The 13,093-nt window shown below is 34.6% G+C and overlaps 1 protein-coding gene across 1 annotated transcript in view; it reads left to right on the top strand.

Moving 5' to 3' along the window:
• Window positions 1–2,712: 2,712 nt before the first annotated feature.
• The window catches only part of Spef2 (sperm flagellar 2), a 168,564-nt gene continuing 158,183 nt past the window's right edge, over window positions 2,713–13,093 (top strand). Inside the window, exons 1-2 of the mRNA XM_027936256.2 lie at window positions 2,713–2,770; window positions 10,856–10,958. Of these exons, the coding sequence (XP_027792057.2) occupies window positions 2,713–2,770; window positions 10,856–10,958 (161 nt within the window). The remainder of the gene's footprint in view (window positions 2,771–10,855; window positions 10,959–13,093) is intronic.

The raw sequence follows: 13,093 nt of genomic DNA on the forward strand, positions 1-13,093 counted from the left end.
ACATTGATTCTCTGGAAAGTGTTTCTTGGTGATAAAGTACAATGGAGTTGATTGTGACACTTGGCACAAACAGAGATTCAGTTTTCTCAGAAGTATAATCTGTGAGAGAGATAAGATGGGCACTCTATCTGCACAAGTTTGGTATTGGTATAAAAATAATTTGATTGTAGTCATCAAAGCTGAGAGGATTCACTGTTATGCTTAATTTCTTTGTTAGAGCAGGGACATAAATTTAGGGCTCAGACATAAACTTAGGGCTCAAAATTTAACAGATAAAATATACATTTAGCTTAAACTTAATAGACTTAATACTAATTTAGATCCTATGACTATTCAGCATGGGGAAATACGAAATTAGAAAAAGAATTCTGATAAATTTTGGCTTATCTTCTTCAATTATAGAACATGTGATTCAATTTTTCTCATATGAAATAAAATTTTGAATTTGTCTTTTAACTTGATTTTATTTTAAAACCAATTACTTTCTAAGACTGGAAATTTAAATGTTTACCTGAAAAAGATGCAATCCATATATAAGACAAACCACACAGACATTGAAAATAAGACCCCAAAGTATCTATCTGCTTCAGGGTAAAAACGACTAAGAATTTTGAAATGGAATTGAAATTTCACAATATTGTTTGCCATAAAAACAAGAGCTGAAGTTATCTCCTCTTCTTGGAGCTCAAATCAGCACTCATTTGAAAGAGTTGAGAAATACATTATGAAGATTGCAAAACTGAGTTTCTGGCCAAGCTGTGGGCAATTAGAAAGAGTTAGGGGTCTGGAATGAGAGCTAAAGGGAAAGCACTTATTTTGAGCTTTCAGAAGACAGGTGGGATTGGAAGAATGGAGGAGGGAAAGAGGAGGCTCAGTGATGGTGGTGGCTGATAAATCAGACCCTGAAGAACAGACAGGATTGACTTCAGGAAAGAAACTTCTCTTTTTGCAGAAGGAGGATGGAAGACCAGTGTTAAGGTAGAAAAGTTGGGACCTGGGAAAGAAATAGGAACAAGATTGGTGTATGGTTAGGATTGGAGTGAGGATAGATCATAAATAACTTTCAATAAGGTCTTCATCCTCCAGGACAGTGGCTTTGGAATTTTATTGACTATGACTCATGATAAGAAATAATTTCCCCCATATAGGCATATATATATATATATGTATGTATATATATATATATATATATATATATATATATATATATATATATGTATGTATATATATATATATATATATATGTATACATATATATATATATATATACACACACACACACACACACACACACACACACATATATACACATACACACAAGTATGTACAATCGCCCAAATAGAGCAAAGATGCTCTTCCTTCCCTCAAATATTTATTCCTTCCATATATTTAGCCTTATTACATGCAATGTCCTCTGATACTTTTTATTCAAGTTTATCTGGTACTATTTCACTTAAGGATTCTTCAGTGACCCACCAAAGGAATTCCATTTTCTGCATGAAAGTAAACAATGCTCTAGTGCAATTCATGAAAGTGAGTATAGGAATAGAATAGGGTTTTAAGAATATCAATTGTGCGTGTTGCACAGGATAGACCAGAGAAGAAAAAGCAAGGAAACCCAGACTAATGATTATTGTGGTCATGAGGACAAATATTTTTTTGCATCAATCAATGGCAAGTGAGCAACGTCATTGTAAAACATGCTGAGGAGAGATAATAGAATGATCTAAAGTGATGAGAAGTAGAAATGAAGAGATGAATGTAAGGCAGGTGAAGGACCAATAAAGAATGTTTTAAAAAATCTATGCCTATGAATATCTATTTATGAAGAAATATTGCATTATTCTTAAATCAAATCAAATCAGCTATATGAAATAATTGCCTCAAAAGCTTTGAAACACTATAATCAACTCTAAGCTACTAAAAATTCAGCCAACTAGTAATAAAATGCAAAAATTCACATAGCCTTAGGAAAAAGAAAGAAACATATGCTGACTTCTACAATGTGCCAGGCATTAATATGTGTATTTTTCATTTAATCCTCACAACTTTATGAAACAAATATTAACCTTCTTATTCTACAGATAAGAAAACAAGTTCAAGAGGTTAAGTAGTTTGTTTATTTCTTTTTCCCCCCGAAAATGAAAGAGCTAGTCAGCTCAAAAAGACGTCAGGACCCAGTCATATCTAGTTACAAGCTTGGACATAATTGATAGTGCAAAAATTCTAATTATGAAAAAAGTCTCCAATAATTTTTTAAAGCATTAGGTTTTTGTTTTTGTTTTTTCCCCAACAAATTGTATTTCAGTACACAGCACCACTCTTCAATCCAGCTTGTGATCTCAGAATAACTCTTTGCAGTCCACACTTGATTTTTTTTTAACAGAAGAGAAAGATACATAATTCAAATGACAGGTAACACTTTTAAAAAGAAACCTTTTATTTCGTTTTGTAATTGCTAGCCGACCCTTAGCAGCCTCCTGCTATTGCGTATGCACGCTCAGGTCTTACCCGCCAGCAGGGGGCGGGCCACGATTTCTGTCTCCTGCTGCTGTGCTCTGCGCCCCCTCTTCTTGAACTTGTCACCTGGCTCTACCCTGGAGACGCTTCCTTAGCAACAGGTTGCCCTGAGCAACAGAAAGACGCGAGCCAGAGAGTTCGGTTCCTGGAGAGTTTCTAGCACCTGCTTGAGGTCCAAAGCGCGGGCGAGCCATGTCTGAGATCCTCTGTCAGTGGCTCAACCAAGATTTGAAGTTGTCCCGGACCGTGAGTGAGTGCCCATGGGCGAGGGCGAGCGGGAGCCGAGCGAGACTAGCTGGTGGAAGGTGGCGGGCGGAGCTCCAGCTGCGCAGGTGGGCACCTGCACTCTCGCAGCGCTCCGCCCCCTCCGCACTGTCCCAACTCTGTCCCCAGCTGCCCCACAGTTCACCCCAGCTGGCCTTTTTACATACCCCACTCTGCTACTCCTGAGTTTCCTATCAGCACGGTGGGCCCAGCACCACAGTTTCTGACCTACTGTGTGTTCCTAAGCAATCAGAGGTAGTTTAGGGAAGGCTCCTATGCTGGTCTCAGCAGTCTAACCCTGACATTGCCTCCTTCACAACATCAGAAGCATGGTGTGCTGACAGGCCAATGGAATAGGAAATTCTGTGGATTAATTAAATTGCCTTCTCTGAGTGTGTTTTCTCTATGTATAAATGGATCCAATCGGATTCTGCACGTTTAACCTCTCATCAGGGGAAAGTGTATGTGCAATGGGTTAATGTGGAATAGTTAACATTTATCACTTTTGGAAATTTTAAGCTGAAAATTTACATACTTAGCTATTTCTGGCTACTATTTGCTCTTCCCTAATTTACTAGCCTGATTTTATTCTAAACATGAAGTTACCAAAAAACAAACAAAACAAACTCCTAACCTCAAACAAACTCCTAACCTCAGAGGCAATTTACACACCCCCAAACCAGTAACAATCAAATAATTCCAATACAGTATTACACGTCTCATCCTCTTTGTTGTTTATTTAGTGGGAATTCATTTTAAGGTGGTATTGTTTTTTTTCTTGGCAAGAAGGTTTTCAGTGCAATCACCTTCATTCTGTTTTCCCAGACGAACTCTTGCATCACTGTCAATTTGCTACCAGTGGGTTGTGATGCATGCTCAACCTTAGGTCACCTGTAGATTCCAATCTATGTAACCAAAGCGAATAATCTTCAGTGAGTTAGATTTAAACAGACCATTTTCCTAGAAAACAATGCTTAGATGTATACATTAATGAAATATTTTGGAAAACAAAAAGTTGATCAGTACAAAATTACACCTGGAATTCAAAAATTCAATTTATAATGAAAAATAAGCAAGTGAAATGTTACTGAAAGATTTGCTGAACAATTCTTTAAGAATTGTCAGTTATGTTCAAGAATAAACACTGCCTTTTTAAAACAAAATTCCTGTGAACTCACCATAAGAGAAAACGAGCATTAGAATATCATAACTGAACATTCTCGAACCATAAATAGATACCTTCAAATTCCATGTACTATAGAAATCAGAGCCTTTGTAAGGATGGATATACAAAACAGTCTATATTATCTAGGATTCTGGATATGGATATATTTTAAATTGTAAATACTTTTTTCATGCATATTTTAAATTATTCTGTCATTTTAGACATATTATCAATAGTATCGAAGGAGCAATAAAGAGAAAATTGGGTTCAAAAAAATTAAGTATTGCTAAGTCTTGCTATTATAGTATCCAAAGTAAGAATTAATAATCTTTCGGTCTCACATTTTACACTCAGTGAAAAATAATAACTATTGTATACTTGAGAGGGTCTCAAATGAAACTGTAAATGGAAAACATCTACCAGACTTCTTAGTATCTGATAGATGTTCAATAAACATTACTTCAACTTTTTACAGGCAATATATATAGTGCCTCATATAGCACTTGTTACATAATGGACACTTAATAATTGTTTATTAAATGAGAGTACATGAGAGGAAAAAGTACCATATTATTTTAGATTTCTTCATCTTGATGTCACCTTGGATTCTTTAATGTTGAACTTTGTGATTTCAGAAGTTCTATTTTGTTACTTTAAGCAAATTTCTAAATGAATTCTAAGGAATTTCTAAGTAAAATTATATTTTTCATATTTCTTTCAGTAATATTCCTTATGCTAATTTTTACTATAAAATGAATTATTGAATTTCAGATGTATTTTTTGCATTGAGTGACATTTTTGTATTCTAAGGTATTTCATTAACATATACATCTAAGCATTATTTTCTAGTCAAGTCACCAATTTCTAATGGAAAGAAGAACAGCAGTATAACTTATTCTGGCAAATGATATGAACATGATACATGAACTTGGTGCCCTGGGGCACTCAGGAGAAGATTGAATTTATAAATCAGATTGCTTATTTACAATCACAAATTACAGATTATCAAAATGACTCCAAAATCAAGCTAATATTTTATTTATTTCACACTTTTTCTGACCTAGACATATTTTTTATGATTCATGAAATGTGCATTCCTTTTATTTTTTTAAAATTTTTTTATTGGTTCCTTTTAGTTATATATAATATTAGGATTCATTTTGACATGATTATAAAATCATGGAATATAATTTGCTCTAACTTAAACCCCAGTACTTCTCCTTTCTCTCCCCTCTTCCATTCCATGTTCCCTTCCATACTGATCTTTCTACTTACTTATGATTTTTTTAAATTTAGTACCACCCAAAGGTGAGATTCACTGTGGTATATTCACATATGTACATAGAAATGGTAGGTCAGATTTGCTCTACCTGTCTTCCCTTTTCCCATCCTTCCTCCAGTCCACTCAATTCCCTTCCTCTATTCCACTGATCTTAGTGAGGTGTTGAAATCCGGAGGGCTCAGCCCTTGTGAAGAGTTAAGGCCATCAGGACAGGAGTGGGTTAATTATTGCTAGAGTAGCTCCTGATACATGGATCAGTTTGTCCCCCTTCCCCTCTGTATCAAGCACTCACTTGCTCTTCCGCCTTCTGTCATGTCATTGTAGACCAAGAAGGCCCTTGGCAGATGTCAATACCTTGACACTCTTTAGACTCTAGATACCTTAAACTTTTTAGTCTCTAGAACTATGAAGAAAAAATATTTTTAGTAAATTATCCAGTCTGTGTGTTTTGTTCCAGCAACAGACAATAGACTGAGACAGACATCATTAATTCTTCTTTGTCAGGTGTAAAAATGGAAGAGAGATATTGAGAACTTTGTTTAAGGCTGTGCAGCTGGGAAGCTAGGTTTCCTGCCTTTTGGTCCATTCCTCTTCTAACCAAGTGTCATTGAACCACACATTTTCTTTTCCTTAAGCTCTTAGGGTCATTAGAAAATATGTTGCTTCTGATCAAAAGCAACAGACTTTGATATTTCCTAGCTAGTTTAGCAGCATTTTTTTTTTTAAAAAAAAGAAAATTAAAACTTGGCTTCTGTTCACTAGAAATTAATAGAGTAGACCTTAGCAGAAAAACTGTGAGGTTGGTTAGTCTTTACTTATCCCACTGAATGTGAATTTAAATATTTTGTTGTAGAAATCAACTGATTACAGGTGCTTGCCCAGAGTGGAAGAGGGTGTTATATCCTTCCTTGCCATAAAAGCGGGCCTGCATCTGAAGACAATGTCAAATATTCCTGAATATTGGAATACTGTTTAAACAAGTATGTTTGTACTGTAGTCATTGATGGTCTGTTATTGACTTTACAAATTGTATAATTAATATGACCTGCTTTCATGAATTAGAAGATGGTAATAATAACAATAAAAATTGTCACCGAGCACTTAAATATGGACCTGGCATTGTGCTGAGCAATTTATACACAATCTCTCATTTATTTCTCAAAACAACTCATGAGGTGAAGCCCATCACTGTCCCTCTTTTACAAATGAGGAAGGATGGTTATATAATCAAGATCAAGTGGCTTATAAGCTAGCAAGGAGACAAGCAGATTCTTTTCTCTGGAGCCTACCTGTTCCTCATTACCATGTGGAACATGGATGACTGTAAGTGCTTTTCTTGAGATGGCTTGGTACCATGTTAATGGAGAAGCACATGGACCATTTCGCCTGCTGCTCCAGCCTAATGTAGACCTGACAGAGAGGCACACATCAAAGATTTTAGCAAAAACAGACTTAAGTGATAGGGACCACATAGCTTGGAAGACCAGAAACAAGGTTGAATTATTGCTAAATGACTTTAATCCCAAATAAAAAATCATTTTGGGCTCAGGATGAAGATTGTCAGTGGGCATCTATGGTTTATTTATTTCTTATATATAGTCATTGTTCATTATCCATGAGTCAACCTGCCACTTCTGACCCATAGGAAATTCCACTTATTCGTACAAATTAATTTATGGAAGTAGCTCCCATAAAATTAGTCATGTTATTCTGTGAACTTTAGTTGGAAGAAAAACATGATATATCAAAGGAGGAAAATGAGCTTTCATTTTTTTCTTATGATTTCGCTCTCCCCAACAACTTCCTTATTCTCTCCCTCTTTATTTGGCTTCTTATCTCTTTCCATTCTCTTATATTAATCTGTAGATTCTTAGCTTGTATGCTTTTTATTCATCTTTTTCTTATCAAATGTCTTGCATGCATTCTTTCTTGTTTCTTCTTTTTATTTTTTACCATATGTCATCATTTGCTATATTCTTCTCTTATTGTACTCAGTTTTGCTAATGTAGCACACAATAAATCTGAAGTGTCTTATGTGTAAAAAACTACAGATGGATTTTTTTTATATTTGTTTATTTGTCGTAAACCCACCCAGACAAGAAAATGTGCTTTCCTGTCCATTTTTGATCTTTATACCAGCACCTCTATTTTATCCATATCAGAATTGCCTTATTAATATGCTATGCCATTTCAAAGGAAATGGATTATGATTTTATTTTTTCAAGTGACCTTTTTGTAGCAAATAGCTTACTACAGACCATTTGTCTGCTACATCGAGGGTGACAGAATAGGATTTGGCTATCCCCTGGTTATTCATGGGCTAGACTTCCAGTGTTCAATCAACATGAGCATCAGGCACAGTGCAAGCCCCAGAGAGATGTGGAAAGGAGATTACCTGAAGATGAAGTAGCAACAGCTCCTAAAAAAGAAAGCAATAAGCCAAAAACTAGACCAAAGCCTGATGGCCTAGAACCAGAAAGAAAGATATATCCATGGTTTAATGACAGCATTTTGCCAATCACACTTCAGAAAACTAAGAGAGTATGGATGGGCTAGTGGGCAGAGAGGCAGAGGAGACTGGAAGAAGGGAGCAACCAACAGAAGGGGCAGAAGGCACAGAGTAGGCCAGATGACACGTGGAGGACAGGGTGGCAGCCAGGCCAGGGAACAACCTTGGCAGCTTGCAGTGAGGGTCCACACTGGACAATGAAAGCAGCAGTGATACAGAGGAGGTGATGTCTCATTTCTGCCTTTTGCAGTCAGAAAGAGACATTTGGATTTCAGTTGCTTCAGACTACCAAGGTCTGATGCCCAAAGGCATTGGCCAAGTATCAGATGGCATTTAGTGTAAGATCCAGCCAATCCTCTCATTTTAGTAACATCACAAGGCACTATGGTATTCAGGTGGTACCATGTTCAAGTAGGGACAGTTCAGTGCCTTGATTATGAAATACAACTTTAAGGGTATCCAACCTGCACACCAGAGCTAGTGTTTGCCATGAATTACAAATTCTTTTTAGAAGGTACCTGTTCTCTATGTGTATTTTCTCCTGAGTAACACTGGAAACTCAGATAAAGACACTGTTTTGCAAAGACTCATATGACTGATAAAAAAAAAGCACCAGACCATCAACTGTAAAAGAATGTACCCTGTTTTTAGAGGAAGATCATTTTCTGACCTGAGACTCCTCCTATGAACTAGATATCTGAGTGTAAGTTTAGGTGATTTGAATAGTTTATTTTCCTGGAGCTTATAAAATTTTTATTTATTTTCTTGTTAAAGAGATTCATATACCAAATCAGTTTTTGACAGTTTACTACCCTTTATTTTCTGTTATAAATTGAAAATTACATAACCATAATCAATAGATTTGAATGCTGTTTAGTTCAGAAGCTTACCTTGAGGAAATAGAATCAAAGGAAATAATTTGCATCTCTTAAAACTACTTTAGTATTGTATTGATTCAACTTAAGGATTGGAACATTATTCAAACTTTAAAGTACTTTGAGAACAAATATTAACAAAGTCTTGAATATAGTCTTCTACTGCTGATGACATGGAGTCATCTGAGTGAGGTGTCTGGGCAGGGGCCTTCACCAGGTAACTCACCTTACCTCCTGCAAATCAGGATACACTATTATTCTGCATATTCAATAAGCCTACTTGTTATTAGCCCAATAGACAAAATAGAAGGACCGATACAACTGAGTCTGTGATACTACAGAGACAGACAGTGGTGTTTTTTTTTTTTTTTTGTGTGTGTGTGTGTATGTGTGTGGTGCTGGGGGATTCACTGCTGCTGTCTAAATGATGGCAACATGTTGAAGATTTGTGGAGGATATAAAAATCATGTGAGAAATTATTTGGCTTATAAAAATATTATTTATTTTGTCTATCAATTTTGTGTATTGCCCTTAAATATGATAACTATCCTTCACTTCATTAAATATACAAGTGACCTAAAACTAAGGACATTGTTAAAGAAAGAAAATTCTATTAAATACTTAAATTTCTCCTATTATATGCCTACTATGTGATAGGTATTATACTCAACAATTCTCATATATTATCTGCAGTCTTCAAAATGGCTCTCCATGCAGGGTGTGGTGGCAATGGCTATAATCCCAGTAACTGGGGAAGCTGACACAGGAGAATCACAAGTTCTGTAACTTAGAGATACTCTAAGCAACTTAGCAAGACCCTGCTTCAAAATCATCATCATCATCATCATCATCATCATCATAGGGGTTTGCTACAGATCAGTGGTAAAGCACCCCTGAGTTAAATCCCCAGAAAAATAAAGAGAAAGAAAGAAACAAAGAAAGGAAAGAAGGAAGGAAGGAAAGAAGGAAAGGAAAAAAAAAGGCTGTCCATTGTCCATGATAAAATACTACTAGGATGAACAAAAAAGATGAAATCCTATTATTCAAGACAACGTTAGTAGAAGTGGAAATAATTTTGTTATGTGAAATAAGCCAGGCACAGAAAGACAAGTAATTCTGCTCTCACTCATATGTGGAATCTAAGAAAGTTGATCCCGAAGAAATTAAGAATAGAATGGCAGCAACCAGAGTCTGGGGAGGGCGGGGAGCAGAGATAGGTGGGGAAATTGCGCAGTGAGTACTAAGCTGCATTAGATAGGCCAACAAGTTCTGGTGTGCTGTGGCACAGAAGGAGAACTACAGATAACAGTAATGGACTATGTGTTTCAAAAAGCTTAACAAAAGAGGATTTTGAAAGTTTTTACCATAAAGAAATGATCTGAGGACATAGCTATGTATAACCCGATTTAAATATTATACAGTGTAGAGTATATTCACGTATCAGAACATCACAAGTTACCCCATCAATAAGAAGTACAATTTTTGTTTATACCTATTAGTTAAAAATAAACTTAATTAATAATTCAAATAACTCTCCAAGATAAGACACAGATATAGTTATCTCTGTTCTAGAGACAAAGAGACAGAAACACAGGAAGGTTAAACTGCTTGCCCAAGATCGCATAGCAAGTAAGGGGCAAGAGAGCCAAGATTCCAATAGAGATGTTTCTGGCTCCAAAGATATTTTTCCTCTGGTATAGTGCCATTGTTGAATAGGACAAGAACTGGACCTCTGTGACCCTAATGAACCACAAAGCAAAAGCTTGATTATGTTTAATAGGGTTTCTATAAAAAGGTGCATATTATTTCAGTAAACTTTCCATTGTTTTAAGGTTAAAAACAAATTGTTATTTTTAAAAGATGAATTGCACTTCAATTAGCCAGAATATACTATCATCATAGGTTATATGAATAACTAAAATAGAGTGCTTTTATAAAATATATTCAAGGTTTATACTTAGATCTAAGGTTACTTATAATTTGGGGGGTTATGCTTTGTTTAATTTTAATCAAAAATGTTCTTTCTGTTCTCTCAAAAGCTTGTAGATCATCAATTATTGATTTATACTTGGGCATTTTAATGTCTACTGTTACACATTTACTTTGACTATTAAAAGTTGTTTCTAGAAATATAGTTGTGGCATTTTAAGTTCAAATTAAATTATGTGGTTTTTAACTCTACGTTTAAATTATAGTGTGACTTGATTTTTACTTTTCTATGTCAATGATTTAAAATTCAGGTCCCAAGGCATTTGCAAAGGCATTTTCCAGTGGCTACCTAATTGGAGAAGTTCTACACAAGTTTGAACTTCAGGATGATTTTTCAGAGTTTTCAGAAAGCAGGTCAGTAAGATAATTTTTTACTTAAAAAAGTCAATTCCTTTGGCATTTAGAATATTCAAAATAAATTTTAAAGAATCAATCATAAAATTTCTTCCAAACCTAAACCAGCCAAGCAGATGATTAGCATGGGAATGGTTGCTACCTCACATGTGCTTTCTTTCTGTCCTGTCAGTATAAGGGAAAGTTCAAAGGTGCAGCAAGACCTCATGTCCCATAGCACTTATTTTTATGTCTTCCATTTTTCTGAGTCTTAAGCTCAATTACTTTTCTTTTGTTAATTGATTCTTTCTCATTTTAAGAGAAGAAAAGGAGCAGCATATGGTGTCCTGGGTGGTCAATTAGTATTATTCTTTGTTTTAAAAATATAAAGCATAACTTAACTCATAATAAAAATCCATATTTTTGTTTTAGCAGCTTTATTGAAATATATTTCTTATACCACAATTCACCATTTTGAAGTTTACAATTAATTAATGGATTTTAGTATATTCACATACTTAGAATATTTGCAACCATTATCACTGACCACTGAGCCCCTGATGCCCACTAATCTATCTCTGTCTCTACGTATTTGCCTATTTCATATAATGAAATATGACATTTTGTGTGACTTCTTCCACTTACAATAATGTTTTCAAGGTTCATTCATATTGTCTTCTTCATTTCTATTTACTTGTTGATTAATTTCACTTAACTGGATGTGCCATGCCACATTTTGCTTACCCATCTGTCCATGAATGGATAATTGAGTTTCCACTTTTTGATTTTGAACACTATTTTTGCAGGAATGTTTTTATTCCTCTTGGGCATATGCCAAGGAGAAGAATTGTTGCACTATATAGTCTATGTTTACACTTTGAGGAACACCTAAACAGCTTTTTAAAGCACCTATACCATTTAAATTCCTACTAGCAGTATATGAGGGTATCAGTTTCTCCACATCCTCATCAAGGCTTGCTAATTTCTATATTTTTCATTACAACCCTCTGGGTGGGGGTGAAGTTGCATCTCGTTATGATTTTGATTTGCATTTCTCTAATGACAAATGATGTTGAACAGTTTTTCATTTGCATATTAGTTATTTTCATAGACTCATTGATGTAATATTTGATGAGATCTTTCACAGATTTTTAAATTAGGTTGTATTTTGCTGTCAGTGTTTTAGTTGAATTATAAATATTATTTACATATAAAGTTCTTTGTCAAATAAAAAAGCTGTAAATATTTTCCCACAAATCAGATTAAATGTTTACTTTCTTAATGGTATTCTTGAGGCACAGTCATTTTGATGAATTCCAACTAACCTTTTTTTTTTTTTTTTTTTTTGGTCACTTGTGGTTTTTGTATCTCTTTATAAATTAAGTTCTTTTCATTTCTGTAAGATCTGGACAATGTTTTTCTTTCATGATTTTAGTAATTTGAGTCTTCTCTTTTTTCTTGATTTGCAAACTTTATTAAGCGCCAACTATATATTTTTCTACTTGCTATTAAATTTACTCAGCTATGATCATCATTATTTATGCGTATCTGCTTCATTTGGGTTTATTTTCTCTTTTTCTAGTTTCTTGATATGGATATTTAGCTTTTTTGAGATCTTCCTTTTTAATATGTGCATTTGTGGCTCTTTAATCACTGCATTAACTGCAACCCATAATTTTGAAAGACTATTTCATATCTTTATTTGTCTCAAAGAATATTCTAATTTTCCCTGTTATTTCTTCCCATCCATTTTTTTTATTATTAGTTGTTCAAAACATTACATAGCTCTTGACATATCATATTTGATACATTTGATTCAAGTGGGTTATGAACTCCCATTTTTACCCCGTATACAGATTGCAGAATCACATCAGTTATACATCCACATTTTTACATACTGCCATACTAGTGTCTGTTGTATTCTACTGCCTTTCATCCATTTTTATTTAGAAGTATGCTTCAGGTTTCTTTTAGTTACTTTTGCATGACATGTTTTTCCAACCTTTAACTTTCAATAAATTTGTGTCTTTTGATCTAAAGTACATTTTCTTACAAATAGCACATAATTGAATCACATATCCATTATTCTGATACCTACTTTGTAATTATAGCTATTTAATCATCTTTTTTAATGTAGTTATGGAAGAAGTAGAATT

Source organism: Marmota flaviventris, chromosome 5 (genome assembly GCF_047511675.1).
Source record: "Marmota flaviventris isolate mMarFla1 chromosome 5, mMarFla1.hap1, whole genome shotgun sequence".
Taxonomy (NCBI): domain Eukaryota; kingdom Metazoa; phylum Chordata; class Mammalia; order Rodentia; family Sciuridae; genus Marmota; species Marmota flaviventris.